Below are 25441 nucleotides of genomic sequence, written 5' to 3' on the forward strand. Positions count from 1 at the left end.
TATGCTTTTTATACCACTGAGTGATACTATTCCTAACATATATTATGTGATTAGCTGTGTGTATCTGTGTGTGAGTGTGTGTCTAAGTGGGTGTATGGGCGTGTGAGTTTCTCTATGGATCAGTGAGTGGCTGTGTGGCAGGCTGTATGTATGTATGGGTGAGTCGCTGTATGGATGGGAGAGTGATTTGCTGTGTGAGTGGCTTTATGAGTGAGTGGGTATGTAAGTGGCTGCATGAGTGAGTGAGTGGGTGTGTGACTGGCTGTATGGATGAGTGAGTGACTTTGTCAGTGGCTGTAATACTGAGTGAGTGGCTGTGTGGATGAATGAGTTGTTGCATGGGTGAGTGAGTGGCTGTGTTATTGTCTGTATCAGCGTGTAAGTGACTGTATGAGTGAGTGAGTGGGTGTGTGAACAGCTCTGTGAGTGAGTGGGTGTATGAGTGGCTGTATGTGTGGCTGTATGTGTGAGTAGCAGTATAAGAGAGTGAGTGTGTGTGTGTTAGTGGCTCTATGGATGAGTGAGTAGTTGTATGTTCCTGTGAATAGGTATGCGAGTGGTTGTGGGGGGTGTGAGTGGCGATATGAGAGGTTGTATGGGGTGTGAGTGTTAGTGCTTCAGTGGATGATGCAATCAGTGATGTAATTTGAGATGTCATCAGTGATGTCACTGACCATGTCATGAGTGATGTAATATGTGAAGTCATAAGCAGTACATTGCAGGGCGTAAGTTCTAGCTAGCTCAGGTAACTAACTGCTGAATTTCTGTCGTTTTGTATTAGTGAAATGTGAGTTTAACTATAACATCCTTGTAACCTTTGATTTTTTCAGGGAACTTCTAAGATATTTTTAACTACTATTTCCTAACTATAACATCCCTGTAACCTTTGTTTTTTCAGTGAATTTCAAAGGTTTTTCAAATTCCATTTCTAAAGTATTAGGCCCCTCTAATGATTAGTTAATTATTAGTTGATTTGTGTGATTTATTTTTAATACTAAGTGTATTCTAAATGATTTTGATTTTTAATGTAGTTTATTTTGTACTGTAGAGTTTTTTTAATAAATATACTTATTTGTTTAAAAACATAAAAATCGCAAATGTGGTTCATGTAAAGTATATGAAGTTTTTTTAAGCAAATAAAACCAATTTTAATTATTTAAACGTTATTTTTTGGATACGGCAGCGGTACCTTCACAGGTCCGTAAACATAGACTGACTACTACTCTATGATTTATAACCCCGATCACCCCAAATGAATCAGCAAGTCTGAAATTTAATCCACGGATTAACTGAAAGTATTGTAGAGCTCTGCAAATATGTACACTCTTCCATTGTCATTATTCACATCAGTGTGAACATATTTACAAGTATACATAAACCACCTTATATCTGTTTCCAAGAAAGTTACACATTTTGCAACTTTTACGAGTCTTCAAATTTACAGACTGGATTCGCAAATTCACTCACAGACCCACTCAGTTCTTGTCTACTGATTGGATATATTAAGACCCCACCCTTGCACATGGAAAACCACACCCAAAAGTAGTTACTTCTACAGTGACTCTGTATTTTCTTTCATAGAACATTAATCTACAAATACCATCCCAAAAGACACTGAGGGAAAAAGCATGAAGCAGGAAGTACTGCGATTCCATTCACATTCATATCCAAAGTACTATCAGCAGAAATATTAATTGTTTTCTTAGCTCCCCGTTTAACCTTCATGTTTTTCACAGTCTGAAGCCAGTTCTTTCTTCCCACTTCTCTTTGAAAAAAAAAGAAACATTATAGTATTGCTAGAAAAAGCTTCTTATCAGTACTATTTACAAACATTTCAAAAGAACCCCACAAAATCCTTCCTGGACTGCCCCTGTATTTCAACCTGCACTCCTCTGGGGTAAATTCATATTTACTGTCCAGTGATACCTCTGCCTTTTCCCCTTCTCTAGGACCACAAAGGCACCCCTTCCATCACCAGGAAAATGACTTTAAAAGCCAGCTCCTCAATTCTCCTTTGAGATCCTCTGTACCGCTAGAGCTACTTCATATGCCTGAAACTGCCTGCCTATATCACCCCCTGTTTACAGTCAGGCACCAAGTCTCTGGGCTCTTTGTTCTGCACTGAGCGCAGTAGTTTTGCTCCCACCATTTTTGCTAGCCTCTAACAGCTATTTGGCATTCAAGTCCACCTCCTTGACAGTCACTTCATGAGCCAACAAGACCCTTTTCTCCTCCAAGGCTCTATCAGCCATACCTTTTTTGTCTCCTATGCAGACACCTGGGACAAATGCAGCCGCAGGCCCCTTTCAGCCCATCTGTCCTGGACCTCGTCAGGCGACTGGGTTTGGAAGGAGACACTTCTTTCTGCATGAAATCCAGTAGGGAACTCTCTCTCTGGGAGATCCCCTCTCTGCTCTGTAACCTTTGCACAGTCATTTCTCTACTCATTTCCCTCCTTCTCAGAACCAGTACCCTTAGGGGCCCTGATTCTAAGGTCAACTACAATCAGGGTTCTCCTTTCTCAACAGTCCTGAAGTAGTCCTTTTAAAACTCTTCCTGTTGTGGAGATTGCATTATGCGGATGCCCTCCCTGACTGTAAGAGCAAACTAGCACAGTAGTTGTCCCCAGCTATTTGCTAATGGCAATGGTACTGTAACTGTATTACCGTTTTTCGGTAATGTGTTGCGACCACTTTGATCAAAATTTGTGAAAAAATTGATGTGCTGTAATTTTATTGCTGCACAAGTATTGCATTTTTGAAAAAATGTATGTGAGAATCTGTTTATGTAATAATAATGCTGCAAGAGGACACAAAACAGTTTAAAAGATTATCATATTCTTGGGGTAGGAGGAACCACATCATTTGGTCATACATTAGAACAGAATGTAGGTTTCCGGTTTAAAATATCATATTTGTGGATGTTCTGTGTGTAACTTTTTTAATGGTTTTGTTTCGAGTTAATAAATGTGCTCAGGCAGGAGCTTGCAGTCTACATATTCTGTTACTCCCCCACATCCGTGGTTGAAGCAGCATGTACCATTACCCTTTGTGTGAGAGCACCCTATATGAACCACTTATCGTCTTCCTATCTTCCGCTCCCCAGTGGCTCTCAGTGGGTGATTGAATCGAAGAGGTGAGAGTGGCGGAACATGCGGATGCTGGCTGCTGGTGTGAGCACTTTACACATTTAAATGAAGTGTGAATGCCTGCACCTTTCAGAGCCAAATGGAGCCACAACACCACATTCTCCATTAGCAGCGACTGAGAGTTTTGGATGGTTTTAAGTGTCTCTGTCGAAACATAATAAATGCGATTTCACAGTCTGTGTGAACGCTGTTCAGGCACTGTGTCAACGTCGAAATAATGTTATCGGTTTTGCTCTCCACTCATTTTAATTATTTCCGGTTGGCTAACTAAACTATTGTCCTTTAATGAATCTCACCCTACAAGTACTATGTGTTCTTTCAACCCTTTTCCTGACCATGCATTGAGAAATGTTGATGTTTTGTGCACAGTAGCAAGTGCGTGATGACGAATGGTGTGTGCGTCGACAGGAATTCGCGCCAACCTTTTCTATGCCTCCTCAGATCTTATTGTTTACTTAGTAATAATCATGACTCTCGGTGGATCCACACAGCGAGTTTCTTGCTTCCTAGATGCGGGACCTATTCTGGAACCAGTATTTAAATAAACATTGGTATATTATCCCCAGTGCTAGCGTTAGCCCTATTTTGCTCTTTTCTGCACCCATTCTGCCTTCCGTCTTTTCTATTTAGACAAGTATGGACCCGTTCAAGTTAGTCTCTATATGGGTTATATTAGTAAATGGGCCATTCGGGCAATGTTTTCAAAACCCAAGCCGACGTATGCATGCAAAGGAATATTCTGGAATGTTTATTGTTGATTCTTGGACAGATAGGACTAGGTAAGGAAAAGTTTTATATATGTACAGTGCATGGCCCCTCGAAGAATACACGCAACCACATCATAGGCAGTGTTAGTACCGTTCTAAAAGAGAAGAGATGTGGTGCAGTGGCCAGGGCGGCTAACTCCTGAACACGGGGCCTCACAGTTCGATCCCCAGCAATGGCAGCAGGTTAGCCCAGCACCATGTGACTCTGGGCAATAGCTCACTTAATCTTCCCGATGGCCCACAGTGCCTTGACACCCTCGGGTAATTGTTTGCGCTTTACAAATACTGGATTTCATTTAAAAAGTTTGACTCGAGACTGGCATTGGAAAAGCCTCTAGGTCTCGACTATTGAAGAGCTATTGGTTTTGCCAATAAGTTTGAGCCATCTTGTACACAAGCGTGGCTGCTGTTCAGCATGGCTAAGAGTTAATGGTCTAAAGGAGAGTGGCATGAAGTGGAGCAGTGTTGAGTGGTGTGGAATGGAGTGTGATTGAGTGGCGTGGAGTGTTGAGTGTCCTGGAGGGAGTAGAGTGTCATAGAGTGGAAGGGCAAAGAATTAAGTGAAGTAGAGTGGAAAACAGTTTAATGGAGTGGAGCATCATAGAGTAGAGCATTGTAAAGTGTAGCGGAGTACAGTGGCCTAGAGTGCAGTGGCATAGTGTTCATTGGTTTTGAGTAAAGTAATGTAGAGTGCATTGGCGTAGAGTAAAGTCACGTGGAGTGGTGCATTGTAGTGTGCAGAGGCATAGTGTACAGTGGCGTAGAGTGCAGTGGCGTAAAGTGGAATGGTGTGGATTGCAGTGGCGTTGGGTGTAGTGGTGCTGAATAGATTAGAGTGACATGGAGTGATGCAGAGTGTAGTGGCATAGTCTGTAGTGACATAGAGTGCATTATTGGATATTGGATAGGTATTTATAGAGCGCAAACGTTCGCTCCAAAGGGAGCATCTTGGCGCTGTAAAACCTGGGACCAGATCACTGGAAAGGTGGTGGGGGGCTAAATGGCTGCTTTAGTCCAGTCATCAGAGAGACTAAAAATCCACGTTTTGAGGAGCTTCCTAAACGGCTTCTCATGCGTCTGAAGTCTAAGATGCCTTGGCATACTGTTCCAGGCTCTAATAGCCAGGGTACTGAGTGTTTTTCCACCTTTGGACTTCAGGTTGAATTTAGAGGGGGTCATGAGGTTTTCTTGAGAGGATCTGAGAGTGCGACCCGGGGTGTAGTGAGGGAAGCGTCTCGACAGGTAGACTGGGCCGGATTTGTTGAAGGCTCGGAAGGCTACAACGAGAATTTTAAAGAGTATTCTCTTGTGCAAGGGGAGCCAATGAAGGAATCTGAGGGCAGTGGAGATAGAAGATTTGCGTGGGAGTTTTAAGACAAGACGCGCGGCAGTGTGCAGGACACTTTGCAGTTTCAGTCGGGTGGACTTTTTGGTCCCTGCCAGGAGGCCGTTACAATAGTCCACTCGAGAGAGTATGAGGGCTACCACAATGGTCTTTCTGGAATCGAGCGGGAGGAAGTCAAAGAACTTTCGCATGGATTTTATAATGCCGAAGCATTTACCTGCTACAGTTGCGACGTGGGAATCGAAAGAAAGATCGGAATCGAAAATAACTCCGAGGTTTCTGGCCGATGAAACTGTCTGAGGTGGGGCAGCAGAGTTATCAGGCCACCACAGGGCGGGACTGAAAGATGCATTCTTTCCAATGGGCAAGATCTCGGTTTTATTCGAGTTGCAGCGGAGATGGTTGGCGTCCATCCATTGAAAGACCGCTGTGAGGCAGCGCTTGAGATTAAGTTCGGCCGAGTTGGAATTGTCGTCGAGAGGGATGACAAGCTGAGTATCGTCAGCATAAGACGTGACAGGGTTTAGATTATAAGGGTAAGAAGTTAAGTGGTGCAGGGTAGAGTGCAGTGGCATAGAGTGCATTGTTGTACCGTAATGTAGAGAGTTGCAGAGAGCAGTGGCGTAGAGTACAGTGGTGCAGAGTAGAATATAGTGGTGTACAGTGCAGTGATGTAGAGCACAATGGTGTAGAGTGGTGTAGAGTGCAGTAGTGCAGAGTAGAGTGCAGTGGCATAGTGATGCATAGAACAGTGGCGTAGAGTACAGTGGTGCAAAGTAGAACATAGTGGCGTAGAGTGCAGTGACATAGAGCACAATGGTGTAGAGTGCAGTGGTGTAAAGTAAAGTATAGTGGTGTAGAGTGCAGAGTAGTTGGCATAGATGCAGTGGCGTAGAGTGCATTGGTTTCTAGCAAAGTTGCGTTGAGTGCATGTGCATAGAGTGCAGTGTTTTAGAATAGAGTGGCATAGAGGGAGTGTTGTAGTGTAAATTGGTGTAGAATAGAGTGGCCTACAGGTTTTCCCTCTAAAGATCCCTGGAAATGGGTCTTCGCGTAGCCAATCGGCCAATAATTGTCAAGGTCAGGGTCCTTATCACCCTAACATCAATGATAAGGGCCCTGAGACCATCTTGACTTAGTGTTTTTAATCCTGCCAGAGGAACCCACGGAATTCAACCCAACTCATTTGGGACTCCTCTAGACACTTTAAACCTCAATACACATAGGATCCCTTATTTTATCTTGAGCAGCAGAGAATATCAGATCTCCACCATTGTTCCGCATGGCACAAGGAGTGTAGAAGCATGACCATCAATGAAGCAAGCCACAATATGTGGGTGAGAGCATAGCTTTCAAATCACTGGGATCACATAGTTAGGCGTACAATTTTTTAGATTAATCAATCTCTTAATGTGGTATATGATGAATTGGTAGGTGGAAGGGTGAATTTGTCTGTTACTACTCACCTATCTAAGTGTAGATAGATTTGAAAAAAGAACCCATAACCACTCACTAATAATTCAGTGTGGCTCTTACTGTTCTTGGTTTCGGTATAATTCAGACTAAAGAGCATGATAACTATAGGTCTGCTAATAGCTGGTTCCTGAAATCTTCACTGATCCTATTCATATAGGTGCTTTATGCTGCAGCCTACCTGGTTCCTGGTATTTAAAGATGGGATCCCATTACTGCTATTCTTGTCAACTCCCACAAGTATCCTTCTGAGGGCATTACTTGACACACACCACATGCGTACCATTTGCTTGAATGCAATTTCCAAGAAACATAACAGGACTGTCCTTGGCATTTCAAAAATAAAAGAAACTTGAAATAAATCATTGTGAGAAATTGGGTTGCTGGTAGATAGTTGGGGTGAGCCTTTCTCAAGCAGCAGTCACAATGCTCATCAGGGTGAACCACAATAAGGCACTAAGCAACCTGTGCTTAACCATCTGGTAGCCCGGCACAAAAGCAGTCAGGCTTTACTTGGGGGCAATATGTAAAGTATTTATGCAGGGCACAAACAGTAATAAAGTGAAAACACAAAACAAAACTCCCACACCAATTTAGAGTAAAATGTAGTCAATTATTTGACACTAAAACTATAAAATCAAATTAGTCAAACCGGAGATATGTAATTTCAAAGATTTAAGATAAGTTTAGTGCCTAAAGCACAAAGCGCCACTCGTGGTTATCTGGTTGTGCCAGACCAGGTGAAAATCCCAAGATACGGCAACTGAGATTGAGCATGGGCTGTACACAGGGACCAGGTTAGTCCAGCTGAAAAAGTTACTGTTTGAAATTCCAACGTGAAGAGTCCACTTAACAGTGGAAGAAGACAAGGAGCAGGGAGAGTGTTGCAGATGATCACCGCTGTAGCGCAAAAAGCAGGCCAAGTGACACAAATGGTCATTGCTGTAGCACAAATATCCAATCGGGGTTACAGAAGGTAATTGCTGGAGCTTTGACCATAGGCTGTCTATGCTGTAGCCTGAAGTGCAGATTTTGCATTGCCGGTAGTCGCTGGCGGTCGCTGTAACGCAAAGAGTTGGGTTCACTGGAGCTTCGTGTTGCCAGTCGGCCCAGGTGGCAAGATCTTAACATGAACCAGCCTGTTCACAGGCGGAAAGAGTCCAAAACATCTAGATTTCTCCTTTTCTTCCATGAGGAGCTCTACTGATGCCACACAAAGGATCCAGAACCTGGGAGGCACCTCTTGGGGATCAGAAACTCACTCCAGCAGAGGCCAACAAGGCTCAGGCAGGTCCAGTTGCAGCTCCAGGCAGGTTCAGTGCAGCAGGTCAGCTGAACAATTGAAGCAAGGTCTCTGGAGCTTGTTGTGTACCGGTAGCTTAGAACAAAAGGGCAGCAAACTAGCTCTTAGAGTCACTATGGTGGTCCTGGGTTCCAGGATCAGGTCCAGTCTTCCTTCCTCAGAAATCAGGGATAGTCCTTCTTGCAGCAAGGCAGTCCTTCTAGCTGCAGCTGCCCTTCTTCTGAGTATTTCACAGATCAGGAGTGATCTGAAGGGTGGGTCTGAGCTCTAAGGGTCCTATTTTTATAAACTAATTTGTGAGTTTTTTTACTCCCAGGACATGTAAACATTAAAAGTATGTGTCCTACTTTTTAATTGCAATGTACCCTGCCTTAGGTGTGACTTGTATGTATTAAAAAGGGAGTTTTAGGCCTGGCAGGGGATTTACTTTGCCAAGTTGAATGGGCAGCTTAAAACTGCATATAGGCTGCAATGGCAGGCCTGAGACATGCTTAAAAAGGCTACTTAAGTGGTTTCCACAATGAGTGCAGCAGGCCCACTAGCAGCATTTAATTTACAGGCACTGGGTACATGTAGTACCATTTTACTAGGGATTTACAACTAAATTAAATGTGCCAATTGGGTGTAAGCCAGTTGACCATGTTTAGAGTAGTGACCACAAACACTTTAGCACTGGTTCGCAGCAGTAACGTGTCCTAAAGTCAACAAAAACAAATTCAGCAAAACAGGAGGGGTGAAGGCAAAAAAAATTGGTCTAACAAGCATTCTCATGGCATGGACCAAAACTACAAAGCTTTTTCCCCAGAATAGAATAGCCTGGCCTTTGAGAAAGCATTGAAGATACTTTAAGATAGCCCCCTGCTCCTTCCCTCCCCCTCCCCATCCTCTTTACGGGTGTGCAGCATTTTGGTCCCGGGACCACTGTGGGCTGGGCCCTTCCCGATCTGGCGACTTGCTGACCAAGGACGGTTTCCTGTCGCCTCACTGCAAAAGATGCAGGAAGAGGCGACGGGAAGTGATGCAGGGGGGGGGGGGGGGAGGGGGGGGGATAGTCACGTCACTTTATGCCTAGTTTGAGTTGTGTGGGGGTGCGGGCTAGACTGGTGGTATCCGGGTCAAATATTTATGATCCTCCTCCTGAACTTACCTACTTTCTGTCAGTTACGTTGTTGGCCTGTGGGTCTCTCTTCTGGCAAATATCTTTCTATCTGCTTTCATGAAACCACTTATCTGCCGCTGTGGCTAGGCATGGGCAATAAGTATTTGTGACTTATAAAATGTAAAAGTATTCATTGTCATGCCCTAACTTGTTTTTGTACCCTTGTTGCACTTTAACCTCACCTTTAGCACCTAAAGTGCTATCACTTAGTTTTTGTTGCCCTTTCTCCACCTTATGTTGAATCTTCTTTTTCTCTTCCCTAATGGTACCAACGCTGTTGAATATGTTCTCCGGACAGCTGTCGCCTTACTATTACTTCATTTCGTCATTTACTGAAAGCCAACAATCTGTCACCATCATATTTGTAATTTAGTAGCCCATTGGTATTTAGCCTAATTTTGCAGTCGCTACATAGATGAGAACTTTAATAGTGATATGAGATGACACATTATAGATTAGTAATCGATTATTTGATACCTTTTCTTGCACATCAAGCTTTCAACATCTTTCGTGTCAATTCTGATGGAACCGATATTAAACCATTGACTTTTTCTGTACAGTCACCTTTTATAGTGTTTTAGAGTGCAAAGTATGCAAAATATTTAGAATGTTAGACCATATCTAAAGAATTCATTAAATGCTGCCTTGTCTGCAGCTCTGACTACGCCAAAATCAGTCGCTCTCCACTCTATCTGAGGTGTCATTGTTAAAGGCCGAAACCAAAGGAAGTGTTGAACATTGCAAGCAGTCACCCCCAGTCAACTGATCTGGGTTTAATCCATCACCATTCTTTAGCCCACTCTGCCACCCCAGTTCAGACATGGCCATATGCAAATCAGTCTGACCCTGTGCCTCATGGGAACAGTCCAGCCCGAACTGCCAAGCCATGTCTTCCCTGGACCGGAAACAAGCTTCCTAGGACCGGTTTCTGGCATTTCAGCCGTCTTCAGCCAGGCTTGCTTGAATACAGTGGCAAAGTGAGCAAGGGACTCACGTCTGAGCATACCCTGCCAACTTATGGCGAACAAAGCAAAAACCAAAGGAAATGATGGACGGAGTGTTGAACATTGCAAGCACTCACCCCCAGTCAACGGATCTGGGTTTAATCCATCACCGTTCTTTAGCCCACTCTGCCACCCCAGTTCAGACATGGCCATATGCAAATCAGTCTGACCCTGTGCCTCATGGGAACAGTCCAGCCCGAACTGCCAAGCCATGTCTTGTTAAAGGCCGCCCATTGTCATCAGCGAAAGGGGCATCAGGCAGCTCTAATCTCCCTTGATATGTTCAGAAACATGCATATTACTTACGGTATTTTTGTATAATTTTTACTATGGATCACCCTCGAAATGAGTTGATCACATCCATTTTTTAGTAGTTTATAGCTCAAGTAGGACCACTCTTTCTTTATGAACCAACCCAGTACCTCTGGCTGCAACTCTGGTGTGCCGGCAGTGGTCCCGGGGACCAGAGCACCTGCTTGGTGAACGGGATTGGTGGACTCTGCTGTCAGATGTCATTTGTAACTGATTTGCTTGTTCTCATGAGTTATCAGTGCAAGAAACTCCTCATCTGACTAACCAAAACCATTTATGGAATAAAAACATGTATTTTATCCTGTGTAAATGATTATGGTAAAATTACTATGTTTTCATAATAACCCCATTTTAAGCTGATTACATTGCTAATAACCTTCACATATTGTAAAAAAAAACACTGCTTTTCTTTTAAATGCGAGTGTTTTTCCCCTTTAGCCTCTTCCTGTTTCTACAAAGATTATACGAGGTTTCCAAAATTGAATAATAATTTGATCCGTTAATCTTTTTAAGCTAGTAATTTTATTTTTCCCTCTTTACAGTCTCTGAGGCTCGCAAATGAATAGAGCTTCATTACCGCAGTCTGCATTTAATAACCATTATCCATTATCTTGTAATTAAGACTCCCTGTAACGAATCATGAGGACAATGCAAAAATACATAGTACATTTCTTTAATGAACTGGAAAATGTTCATCTTGTTCTATTTAGTAATGAGTTGCTGAATAGTCATTAAATCCACTGGAGAATAGAGCGAGATGGATTTTCAAGACTGTCTTCAGTTTGCGGTTAATCTTTTAGAATTCAAATTTCATCTTCTATTTTTATCAACAGCTGATTAAAAGTCATTCTGTTTGACCAAATTGATTAGACGACCATATACAATTGCAGCTGTTGTTTAATGAAAGTTTTTAATGAAACTGTACTACAGAGAATTGTAATTACAGGACTGACAAAGGCTTTGACTAGCCTTCTGCTGGAAAAAAGCCTGCTTTGCAGGACTTAATCTTCGCTTTTGAAAAGAAATAAGAAAGGTCTTTGACACTCTGTTGTATAAACATGTGCACTAGTTTTCCTTTAAAAAGAAATGAACAGCAGCGCCTGCATCAGCTTTATGTAGGGGTCCTTGGGTAGAGCAGAAGTGGTGTAGTGCTTCACTTCCATGGGGAAGGCAACATGAGGTTGATTCACTTCTAAATAGCTTCATTAGTGCACCATGCCCTTTGTACCCATTTAATAATGAAATGTAAAGTTGTTTTTTTATATATGTAAAAGTTAGGCTAGATGTTGGAAATCTCCCAATTTTATCTTTCGCTACAGCCTTGTTCGGATCATAGATATGTTTTTTTCAAAAGCGCTTTGGAATGAGGCAGGCTTGATTCTCATTACAACATGCTCGTGATGATCTTCTTTCAGGGACGGGGGAAGTTTTGACCACAGAAAGCTAGACGAAGATCTTCCAGTCAAGTTATCTGCAGTGTAATTAGAGCCAATTTACGTGTGTGCCACCACTGTGATGCTGATTTCTATTTTACACTATGCATAACTCCTGCTGAAGCTGTGCCTGAAATATTGCGTACTTACCGTCTACACCGAGCTTAGTTTGTGTAAAGAAAAAAATAAATAAATAAATAAGTGTTCAAGCCCAATGGACTTCGCTGCCAAATGCCGTGGATGCCTAATACCAAAGCTGCCCTGTATTGATTCCACCTCATGTCTCTTTTTTTCACCACCTGATATTTCTTGTCTCTTTAGTTCATATCTGCAGGTTCTTTTTCACCCCTCTGTTTCCTCTTGTCAGTGCTTCCCTCACTTTTGCTTCTTCCTTTTCTGATGGATATTTCTAACTTTAAATTCCTCACCCTTAAAATATTCGCCAAGCGCCAAACTGGTTCCGAAAGTTTTCATAGCAGTGGTCCCACATTCCTCTATGTGGCACCGTGCAGCTCCATGTTGGCTTCATGCCACCCCAGAAGTGACAGAGCAGTACCACATGTAAACACCACGCCTGTGTGCTGATGTCTGTTCGTTTTTTTCTGCGCCTTCAAATCCGGATCTGGAACTCCACTCAATGTTTCGAAAAAACAACCTCCAAACAAAATCCACAATGCAAGAGAATGATGTTCTCACCTAAAACTGCAGGGTTTGAGACCATGTCACAACTGAAAAAAACAGATGTTGGAAACGGACCCCCAGGAGAATGCCTTTGGTGTCTGGAATCAGAGCTCGACTCAAAGTTGAGTGATGAGTCACCCTCATACACCTGAAGGTGATCTGGGACTGTAAAGTGAAGCTGTAAGTCACTAGTCATGGGAAGCAGTGGACAGAGAGTAAGTCCCACTCCTGCTGCAAGTGAAGGGCATGGACCCACTCCTGAGGTCATTCCCATGAGATGTTCTCTTCGTTGTCGAAGTTATCTGGTAATTCAAAGTCTAAATCAAAGTGGAAACATGAGAAAGCGAAGCAGAATTTAACATAATCCCACCACTCTCTTGAAAGAGAAGTTGCCACTGTATCTTGCTCTCAATCGCTGAATGAAGAACCAGTCTTGCAGTTGATCTTAATGTGCCCAAGTTCCTTGGGCCCTCAGTGACTCCTTAGGAGGTCAAGGCATTTTAGGAGGTCATGCTTTGTATAATTTACACTCTTCTGGCTCCTTTGGATCTTAAAGAACTGCCGGACCCTCCAGTCGAAATATCTCTGGCTGCTCAATCCTCAGTGCCTTGTGAACCCCTGGAACTTGTCTCGTGTCCCACACTGACTTTGGTGCCGACTTCAAGACTTGCACAGGTCCCTCTTTCATCAATATTGGAACCAATGCCTGAGCGGTAACTAATGCCGTCTCCGATGTTAGACTGCAAACCAGCTTCATCTCGATACCAACCGAGGTAGTACTCTAACGCCACTATAGCACACTCGGTTCCCATACAATCTGATTCTTATTCAGTGCATCTACTGCTGTGGAGACTTTCACAGAGACTCCATTATCTTTTTGGTTCTGACTCTGACCAGAGTCCAGATGCCATTACTGAGAAGGGTAATGATTTAGCCCCTCATTACGATAACAGTTTCTACATGGACTCATAGGAGCCTAGTAGGCTTGATATTACCCCTGATGTCTCAGGGCTGATTTTGCCTCTTGGGCTAGCTATGTAAGAGAGTGCTTTCTTTGATGCGGCAATGCAATGTGTTGTTTTGGTCCCGGCTCCAAAAGTGCCTTCTGTTTAAGTTAAGACAAATGTCCTATCAGGAGTTTGGCAGTCTAGCTGGAATCCTTGAAGCCCTTACTTCCCTTCAGTGAGACCATCACCAACACTATGATAGACACTTGGACTAAACCTTGTTCTTGCCCACCGGTGTATAGGGAGACCGACGCTTGGTGAGCCTGATTTTCTTCCTCCAGAGAGTCTGGTGGTCCAGGCTTACACCAGCAAGGTGAAACCTGATTCATTCACTATGACCCCCTCAGACAGAGAATCAAAGAGCATTGAGGTTTACATGACACATATTCTCTTTGTCTAGCCTAGCCGTGAGGTTGGTTAATGCTGTTTGCCTGTTAGGCTGCTAAATGCATGCCTCAGATACATTGCCAGTGCTACCACACAAATTTAGAGCCTCTTTGAATCAAAGCATTCAAGATGTGGCCTAATATCTGGGTAGTCGGCACTAGTGTGGTGTCCGTTACCATGCATGGATGCAATGCAATGAGTTCTCAGGAGACATACAGATATCCCTTATGAAATATGCCTTTTGGCTGCCTCGCCAAAAAAGCCATCTTATAATTTCTTGCCTGTTCAAAGAGGACATCTTATCACTTATGTACTTGTACAGGAGTGAACTACCCTGAAGCAACTTTGATTAATTTGGGTCTGCTTCACAACCAAATTTAGTAATTCATTCAGGAGCATTTCTCTTATGTTTGAAGAAAATTTCTGACTTTTTGGTGTACTTTTCGGAAGCTGTGACTGTCACAGCTTTCCCTCAATTCTTGTATTCCTTAACATTTTCCATTTTTGAAGAGCATCAAGTGTATATCTCTGAATGTGTAAATGTAATGCATTTGCTTCTTACGTCTCTGTGTAACGCCCCCTCCATCTTTGCCAGTACCACCACCAGTCATTGAGGGTGGAGTCTTCCTTCTTTGATCCCACCCTGAAATCAGATTTAGACTTGCATATGACAGGAGTAAAACTTTAAACTTTTTGTGGGAGGGGAGCTATCTGCAATTGATTTGTGAATTCCCACAGAGCTTGAAGGTTGCGGATGTTCACCACCTTTTGCAGGTATCCTCACCCTAAAATGCCAAATTTACTCACACTTAAATTGACACAATAGTGATGTAATTTTATGCATTAGTAAATCCACTTATGAGTGCAAATTCATCTTTTACAGTCATAAAGTATGATAAGTGTGGCCCTAAGGGTCAGATAAGTGCAAAAAAAGCTTTGTGAATTGTGCTTTTTGTGTGCATACCTTGTCTGTTCAAGGCCAAGTTTAGCATGGTCCCTTACTTTATTGAGTTTACTCTTTAACTGGTAATACCAGTGGGTTACATCAATTGAAATGTCTGCTCCACCTATTTAAATAGACTGAATATCTATGAAAGTACAATGAGGAGTAAAGTGGTCAGTGAGAATTATATGAGAGCTAGTTCTTATTTGGTAATGTACTACTTTGCATATGGCACCTATTGTCTTGTGAAAATATATGAAAAATAGAAAAACTAGTCGCTCTCCGATTTTTAGTATGAAGTAAATATTCAACTGAAGTTCATTAGTAAGGGTGCTGTAGAAAATCACCTCCCGACCTTAAGATGTTGAATTATAATGCACAAAGAAGAACGGTCCTCACCATTGGAGAGACACCTCTAGTCAGCACTCCTGAGTGAAAAAAGTTGCTTAATCAAGTATACTATCCATTGGATATGTATCATATATATTTATTCATCAATGTTTTCCAGATGGTAGTCCTCATTACAAACAACGAAATGCATCGGGGATGTGATTAATAATTCCTGTGGATTGTATAAATGGATGATCATATACGTTGTTTGTAATGATGACTACAATTACAATTACGTAATACCATGAAGCATTTACCATCTGGAAAACATTGATGAATAAATATATATGATACATATCTAATGGATAGTATACTTGATTAAGTGACTTTTTTCGGTCAGGATTGCTAACTAGAGGTGTCTCTCCAGTGGTGAGGACCGTTCTTCATTGTGGTTGTGAAAATATAAACATTACCTCTGTCTGTCATGTGCTGTGCCCGCTTTGAGGCAGTAAGCTGATTCTTCATATTTTTGTGTCCCTTTAGCGAGCAAACCGGGTCAGTTACCGGATCCTTGCCTTGGTGACTGCAGCAGTTAAGATTATTGACTCCTTTTTCCAGAGAAGTCTTTTTCATGTATTGTCGTCTCTGGACCAGGAAAGTTCTATTGTGGTATTCGTGAGGTGCTGATCTTTTCCTATGCACTAGCCAGTGATTTGGAGACTCTTCAGTGCCCAGTGCTGTCTACCTCTCCACCCTATGCCCTTTCTCAGCACATTCCCTTCACTTTACTGTCAAAATCTTCAAAAGCCCTACATCTGACATGACTAACCCCTTCATTCCTAATATCAACAAGAGAGAGAGGGAACATTATTTAAGGAGCACTTTTGGTCCCCCGGTCAAGGTAATGAAAACAACAAAAGAGTGTGCCTTCTTACAAGAGGAGTAAGCATGAAGAATCTTACCAGATTCTTTAAAAAGCCCTCACTCACCTACCTGGTTGGTGACATGCTTAAGCTTAAGCTAAAGAATCTAGTAAGATTCTTCATGCTTGCTCTTGTAAGAAGGTACACTCTTTTGTTGTTTTCATAACCCCTTCATTCACCAGGAGGTCTATGGCTCTCCCTAAACAAGTGTCCTATCTACATGAGGTAACCTCCCACCTGTCGGGGTCTAAAGTGGTTTCCTTTCTGCTGTTGTTGGTCCCTGGAGGTCTAAGAGGTCCTGGGAATAAATGGGAGCAGAAGCTGTCACCTATATTTTGCATCTCCAACTCAGAAGTGGTCGTGTTAAGTCTCCCTCCACCTCCCAGTTGGCTAATCCCTGTTTAGGTGCCGTGCACTGACAACACCCCAGCCTTCCTGGGCCAAGAGGGCAAGCCACTGTCCTATGCATGATTGGGCATTGATGCTCATATGACAAAGAGATAATAATTTATTATTTTGTTTTTAGCTTGGTAGCTTTAGTGGATTTATCAGAGCTGATCATAAAGAAAATGGGTTAATGCTGAGGCGGAACCTCTATTTTTGAGACCTCTCTTTATTCAGAGCAGAGAAATGGGTTGTCCACACTTGACAGTATTCCTTAAAATCCTCTTTAATATGTAGGAGTAAAGATAGCTTGTTTCATGATGTGAGCTGAGAGTAATGAACAATATAATGTGGTATCTTGGATCTTCTTGGTGCTCTACTTTAGGCTCTTAGAAGAGAACTTTGACGGATGAGCACTGTGTGACAGTGTACCTCAATAGGCTACAATTTGTAAAGCCATTTGCATGTTACATGCACTAATGACTTGACATGTGTGCCCAAATTCACTTTTGAAATTCATAAAATATGAATTTTCATTCCTAAAGAGATTGTTCATGTGTGATATTTTCGTAGATTAATATAAGTAAATCTTGAGAATGTTCATGGGTAATATTTTTGTAGATTAATATAAGTAAATCTTCTAGGGCATAGATTGAGGGTTTTGAACATCCCCAGGCCTGCAAGTTTATGGGTATTCACAAACTTTTTCTCAGCCAGATTCCGCTTTGGAAATGGAGATTCATTCCTGTGAAGGGCAGGAAAAATCCTTTCCCAGGCTCTGACTGAGGAAGAAACACCCCAAGCGAAAGCTATTTTCTCAATGAACAAAAAAAAGTACAGTTGCACTAATGAAAAGGCGTTTTTACATGAGCAGTTGAACTGTATTTATAATTATGCATGTGAAGTGCTTTCACACAGATGTAACTGGGAATTCACAGTCGTCTTTGGGAACCCTGCCACTGTCACAGGTTCCCAGGAGTAATTCTGGAAACCTAGGTGAATTAAAAAAATTGTGAAGACCTGAAACCTCATGTGGGAGTAAACATACAGATGCCAATTTTCAATTATTATAATTATTTTTTACAAAGGCCCTACTTTTTTCTCAAAGACAGTCATGTAACTGAAATGACTCTTGCCAAATATAAAATGAGTGGCATAATTCTGAGATGTGTCCTTTCTAGTGCACTCCAGTTAGTTTGTGGTTGCCTCAAATAAGCCTTTCCCTTACATATTAATAAGCGGTTTTATTAGGAATGATATATTCCCTCTAAATATATAGATTTGTCATTGACAGTTTACTTTTTTTTACTTCATGGGGCAGCCTCTCTCAAAATAAGTTATTATAACGTTTTTGCCGAGCCTGCCAGCCTTGCTTGTCTTATCACAGAAAATAGGTCTCACCCTCAGCCCCCACACAGTAGCATGATTGACTCTCGTTTGCGCATTGTAATAGAAGGAAATATGTTTATTGCATCCATCAATTTCCCTGCTGATACTGTTCTAATCTTCTCCCAAGCAGCCACAGTTCCATCCTTTGCCTTGTGCTGTGATATGATTTCACAGTTGTGTGTGTGTGTTTTTTTTTATTCACAGGTTCTGATTTCATTAAAACGTCAACAGGAAAAGAAACAGTAAACGCAACCTTCCCTGTAGCTTTAGTGATGGTGAGGGCTATCCGAGACTTCTACTGGAAAACGGGAAACAAGGTATCTTGTACATGAATTTCTGTCTTTTTCTGACGTTTCCGCCTTTTTCTGAACGGCAGATAAGATCACATGAAGTAATACCTTATCAGAGAGGTCAGGAACAGAATCACCTTTCTTAAGATAGATGTAATAAGTTTAAGAGTAAAAAGTTCAATTTACTTCTCATTTGAAAATAATTATTTCAGAATAAAATGGTCTATTAAGAGTGGGTTTTCTTGAGTAGGGTGTAAGCGAACTCCACGACCCTTTCATTGATTGGTAGCTATTTTATCTTGGAAAAGAGAGTTGTTAAATTGCTTATTTCATGATAAAATTCTTGTGCTCTTAAACAGGTTGTCTGCACAAGCACTGGCTAGCTAAATTGGGTTAATGCAGAAAATAAACTTTCTCAAAGGAGGACAAGCATGTGGAATAGCATTATTGAATGATAAGCTATGTCGGTGATATGAAAAGTCTGGAACATAATGGTTGAACATCTTTTCTTGTCATGATTGGAAGACCAGCACAAATTGGTTTTCTGTTAGGAGCCCACACCACCTAAAATTTCAATTACTTTTACTAATGTGAGGTGACGAGAAAGTTCTTCAGGAAAATAACTTACTCAACACAAGAATGAACTGGAATGAAACAGCAGTGAATGCCCAGTGTACATACAGGCAATGTTATAGATAGATCTTATTTGACAGCCTGGCTGTCTGCTTACAATATATACAGAATGGGCTTTGGATCAGACCTCCTTCGACTGTCGGTCTCTTTTGTCCATTAGGTTGAGAGATTGTCAATCACAACTTAGACCAGCTCAGGGGAGTATTTTTCTCTCTCACTGCCATGCTACTGGCTATTAGGTGTATTAATCCACGTCCTATGGAATGCTTAGTTTGCAGTGTATGAGGGACTGTTTTACATCTACAAAGTACACTCAACCAACACAGTTGGTCACATTCGATTGTTTATCCTACACGCATTGCATAGGTAAAGCAATCCAATTTAATCTTACATTTATTTATTCTCGCTTGCTTGCAAGCCTAAACCTAGGATGGCTCCTACTGTAATATTTTGCTTATCATATCCCCAGAACCACACCACCAATACAACAATTATTGATGTCACAAATACCATCCCATCATAAATACCACCACCACTGTTACAAGTGTTAATGTCACACACCACAAATACTACAACCAATAACCTCACCACAACCAACCATCAATACCATCTACGTCAAGGATCTCCAACTTTTTCTGCAATAAATTGAATGAAGATCGTTCAGAACTACTAATATTTTCAAGTTGTAATAGTGATCACATGAGACAGGATTAAAATAGTGGCTCCCATATGCAAGATTACCAGCAGTAAACACCTCAGTTCATCAAGCATTGTAGCAGCAAATATAAAAAGCTTTGTCAATGTGCAATGCCTCTACGAGGGTAATACATAACAGCCATAGCTGCAGTGCCCCTGGCACCAAGCTAATATTTGTAAAAGTGTCATAGGGATACAGCGTTTGATCCAATGAAGCTGGGTGGCAGAGAGATCAAATAAACCAAAATACTGTCTACATTAAACCCCATCTGCTATCAATGAGGCAAGGACAATCCAGTACACAAACAGCACATTAATCCTGTGTGTAGTGATATAATTATATATATGTGAGAAATGCTTTGTGTCTATTTGTATAGTTTTACTTTCTTTAACATGAATAATGTGTTTTGTGTAAATAAAAAGTGAAGACAAATAGAACAATGAAATATATAGAATTATAGGGTTTACGTTTTTGAATGTTAGTGAATTCCTCTTTTGGAATAAAAAAAATACTTTACACAAAATAAGCCTCAGTCCTCATTACCCACTTATTCTCTGCAGAATGTCAGGACTTCAAGCCTAAAGCTACACTAAAGAGGAAATAGGGGAGCTGCTAAAAAGACCCTCTGGGCTCAATCCTGAGGGAGAGACATACAATTTGACTGAACAAACGGAAGCAGTAAAACTAATTTGATTAAAGAAAAAAACTCATTTGTACACTGCTGCAAGGGAACGGGACCATCCCGGTCGGTCTACAAGTGCAAAACATACCAGTAATCGTCTTTGAGGATCCAGAATACTTGGGCGATTTCAATTGTATTGGAACCAAGTTTTCAAGAGACTAGATGGTCCTTTCAATACAAACAGCAGAACGTATAAGTTAACAACTATTAGATCAGATCAAAGAACTCGAAGAAGCAATTAAGACTAATCCATCTATTGCAGAAGCTAAAGTATACTCACCCACATTAAAATAGAAATTGGGACTTCAGAATGAACACAGGAAATTATAAAAAGAAGAATCTTTAAAAAAACATTAAGACTTCTCAAAAGAACAAGTATATCCATACCTACGGAAGGACTTTTATAATCAGGAAAATGCCAGACCCTTGTGTCAATCAATCAATCAATCAAAAGACCTTTATTCGAATTACTTGAATTCATAAAAGTACAGACATAAAAAACAATTCATTGATACAATATACATAATACAATTTTTTAAAAATTTTAAAAAGGGAACTAAGACAGCAATCTTTCAAGGGTTTTCCATCATATTGCGTACACGGATTATTAGTCTTAAAAAGGTACTAGTACGAAAGGTCAGTTCCTCAGTATCCAGGGAGAGTAACATCAAGCGAGACTCCTCCAAGGAGAGGGGTCTTTGTTTTCTAAAATAGGGTGTTAAGAGCCAATTAATATATTTTAAATAAAATTTGCAAAAAAATAGAAAATGCAGATCATTCTGTTTGCTGGTACCATCACAGGGGCAAGGGTTACATTCTGTAGTGTGATTATAACCCAAAGGAAAGCCCAGCAAACATTTTATAGAACCTGCCCTTAATCGAAATAACAGAGACCTCTCCCAACTAGACATAGGCAAGGTAAGATAGAGTGGGAGGGGTTGCCTTGACAGATCATCCTCCATGTATCTGAAAACAGTTGATTTGGATATTTCCCTTTCCATCCTTTCAGTTTCAAAGAGTGCGTATAGTGCTTGTTTGACCTCGACCTTATCTTGGCATCCGATTCTGGAGGGATCTAAAAAGAGATCTCCTTTATTCACGGCACTTAATAATTTTAGGACCCCAGCAAGCCATGGAATTAAGAGGCCGTGATCACATTTAAGACAATCTTTAATTATGTCTTGTGTTAAAGAGGCAGCATTGTTCCTCCAGATTCTCAGCCAGAATAAAGCTGGTCTACATCTGATAAAATCGCTAATATAAGGGAGGTTCAACTCTTTGTGACAAATAAATTCGGAGGACGAGATTGGGGCACCCAGTACTTTCCTACAGAAACGTGTCTCTTCTCGTTGGATACCGGGGGTTTTAGCAGTGCCCCAAACTTCTGCCCCATAAGTGGCAACAGGGATACACTGTAATCTAAAAACTTTTAAAATAGCACTGGTTGCACCTAATTTTTTAGGGCGTGGAAGACTCAATATTGAGTTGATGGCCTTCGAGAACTTACTCATGGCGTGGGCGGAATGCCCACTCCATGAGTTGTTCGCAGCGAAGGCCACCCCAAGATATATAAAAGAATTTACATAGTCAAGTTTGTCAGACCCGATATGGATAGCATTAAGTTTCCGTTTTCCGGGTCCACATGACATAACGAAAGATTTTTTGAAGTTCACACGCAGGTCTAATCCCTCCATATGATGGACAAAGTTTTCCACGAGTAAACGGAGGGCATTAGGGGTGCGGGCCATAAGGACCGCATCATCTGCGTATAACAGAACTGGCAGGGGGTGCCCCAGGACAGTTGGGACATCTCTAGTTACTTGTTTTAAGACCTTTGCTATGTCATTGATGTAAATAATAAACAGCAGGGGTGCTAAAACGCACCCCTGTCTAACCCCCCTACCAATTTTTATGGCTCCGGAAACTTCGCCCCCCGACCCAATTCTAACTTGAGCCCTAAGGTCAGTATGGAGGTGCGCCAAAAAATGCACTAGGGGCTCGTCCAGTCCATAGTTGAGAAGCATGGGCCACAATTTTGATCTGTTTACCAGATCAAACGCAGATGAAAGATCCATAAAGGCGAGGTATATAGGGGACGATCGAGCGACGGTATACTTATCAATTATTAGTTTTAAATTCAGACATTGCTCGACCGTGCCCACCCCGCTCCTAAATCCCATCTGGCATGGATCCAGCAGGTCAGAATCTTCCGCCCACTCTACCACCCTATTATAAATGACTCGTCCAAGTATTTTTAGAGTATTGTCCAAGAGCGAGATTGGGCGATAGTTAGCTGGGTCTGACCTATCGCCCTTTTTATAAATTGGGACAATAATACTGGAAGACCACGTCATAGGGATAGGCGCTCTTGTCAGACTGTTAAAAACATTATGTAAAATTGGTGCCCATAGATCTGGACTGTGCTTTATAATATCTATGGGAAGGCCGTCTGGTCCAGGGGCCTTGTTGCTAAGGCTCTCTCTGACGGCTATCATCACCTCGGAATAATCGATCCGCAAATCTCGCAGCTGTCCCAAATCTGGGGTATTTGTTTCTTCAAAAGGGGCAGCATATATATTCGAAAAGTGGGCTTCCCAAGTGTTGCTGGTTATATTGCAGCCAATTGGGGATAAATGTTTACCCGTGTCGCGCATTTTCCTGACTGCGGTCCAAAATGGTCCACTGCTCTTCATATTAGCGCTGACAACCAGGGACTCCCATTGTTCCATCAAAAGTGCCGCTTTTCTTTCAGCTATTTTTAGTTTATAGAGTTTCCTAGCTGATTGTACCTCCACTATATTCCTTGGCTTGATGGTTAGTACCCTGCGCAGTTCCCTGTTTGCCATGGAACAGGCGGAGTCGAACCATCTTGGGTCTTTTGCCTTAGTGGGTAGTGGGACTAACAAATAGTTTTTAATTGCCACAGACAGTTTACCAAAATCTGCGACTATTCTGTGGCAGTCCCCGTCGGGCAATAAGCAAGAATTTATTAATGCAAGGTGATCGTTTTTTACACGATCCATTAGGGCTTCACAATCAATTCCCCTCCATTTTAGACGAAGACCATCACCTGATGGCGTAATATCTCTCGCGCCATTAAATTTTGCATATACTGGGCTAGATCCCAAGTATAAGGTGACTGTAAGGGGATTGTGGTCTCCATATGATGTCTCAACCACATTTGAGTCAATGACACGGTCTATTAGGCAGGGGGATGCGAAAATAAAATCGATCGTTGAGTGAGAATCTCTCCCTCTATGCGTGGGGGCACAAATCATCCTTGAGGATTGGCTTACTTCCATTACATTGCTAAGGATATGTTCATTTAATATCTTAGCAAGCTCAATGCCTCTACGATCTGCTAAATCTTGGCAGCTTTTATCCTCTAATCGGTGCTTTTCAGGAATCTTCGCATTGAAATCACCCCCAATAAGGATCCCTGACTTCTCGTCTGTGCCTATATTTATGTTAGTTTCAAAGTGTACCAATAAATTAGAAAGTGCTATATAGTTCCTGTTTGGTCTTGAATTAAAATCGTTATTGTAAAAATTAATTAAATAAATCTTGGTCTTTCGCTTGTATTCGAGAACCTGAATGTTTGGGTTCCCGAATGATAAATCTTTAAAAGTACCACCCGCCAATATTCTAATCCCAATGAAAAGTCCTCCCATTGCACGGCCAGAGACAGACTTAGAGGCAAACACATTAAAACAATGATAACCCTCTATGTGCACGTTCCCTACGGCCCAGGTCTCTTGGAACATGATAATATCTTTGCCATCCAATAGCTGGACCCACTGAGGATCGGACAGTCTAGATTCTATGCCTGCAACGTTCCAGCTAAGGATTGACAAATCACAGCCGCTTGGGGTGCTTAAATGCTTGTCCCTGGTTATCTGCATGGGGTTAATTTGGGGGGTTGTTATGATGTCCTCACATGCAACTGGTAATTCAACCAAGGCAGACTGTACGGCCGTGATATAAGGTATGACAATTTTTACCAGATCTAAGGGGCCCTCGGTTGCATTGGCTGCCTCTGCGCATTCACTATTCCTGTCACTATCCCCCAGTCAGTCCAATTCCTCTAGATTTGAAAAAACATGTTCGAATCGATTATATGTGGGGACATTATACAGATACCTCCTCTCATGCTCATCCGGGTAAATATTTTGATTGGTCGCTGCATACGGCCTTACCCTGGGAATGTGCTGGGGAGCGACTAAGAAAGGGGGATATGACATTTGGTGTGCAGGTGGTGCAATCACGTTATCCAATGGAAGGCCATTACTAATATCAGGATATTGGCCCTGGTGGTAACGTCGATTATTAATTCTAAAATCAGTATTAATGTCCTGGTGGTGTCCCAAGAAATGAGTCCCAAGACTAGGATTAGAATCTATTAGGTGCCTATAAAAATACCCCAGAGGGAGGAGTGTGGTGTTATATTCCCAGTGGGAGGGCTGTGGGGCTTTTGCTAGCGTACATTGGGCCCATAGAGGGGACTTAAAGTTTATAATTATACAGTCCCCTTCAAACTTTTTCCTTAGGGGGCCCACCCATCCCACTCTTTGGGTGTGAATAATTTCTCCAGCGCCATCCATCGGAAATTGACAATATCTAGATAGCCAATGGAGGGTTCTGTTTTTTAGGCTAACAAAGTTTTCCTCTTGGTCTTTCCTTAGCTTAGGGACATTAGCTAAAACCAGGACATAAGGTCCACACTCTGGAGGTAAACTAATACGAGCCGGAATTTGCTTAGCAATTGTTAAGATAGTTTGATCCGGTTTAGGTGAGGGAGGGGATAAATCAGGTAAGACATCAGTATTAGTTTGACCCAAATGTGCCAAATTACTTTTGGAAGCGGTTTGAGCCGTAACTATAGGGGTAACAGCCTTGGGTGATATTGGTTTAAGTACCCGTTTGGCACGGTGCTCCACAGGTGGTAGGTTTTTACTTGTGCCAGGTATTGGGAGCAACAAGGGGGCCCTGTTTTTAGTTTTGTTAGGCATTTCGGGCTGATTTATTTGGACATCATCAATAGTGGTGGTTGCCCCTAGAGAGGGAAAAATTTCTTGATGGCGCCCAGAACTTAGTTTAACAACATGATCAGTCAGCACTCTCATCCTTTTTTCTATATTTGAAACGTGTAAA

The 25441-nt window shown here is 41.9% G+C and overlaps 1 protein-coding gene across 1 annotated transcript in view; it reads left to right on the forward strand.

Annotated features, from left to right (window-relative positions):
- DERA (deoxyribose-phosphate aldolase) overlaps positions 1-25441 on the forward strand; it is a 315473-nt gene that overhangs the window by 230013 nt on the left and 60019 nt on the right. The window contains exon 7 of the mRNA XM_085652666.1: positions 18193-18305. Coding sequence (XP_085508792.1) covers positions 18193-18305 — 113 coding nt within the window. The remainder of the gene's footprint in view (positions 1-18192; positions 18306-25441) is intronic.

Source organism: Triturus cristatus, chromosome 4_1 (genome assembly GCF_964204655.1).
Source record: "Triturus cristatus chromosome 4_1, aTriCri1.1, whole genome shotgun sequence".
Lineage (NCBI taxonomy): Eukaryota > Metazoa > Chordata > Amphibia > Caudata > Salamandridae > Triturus > Triturus cristatus.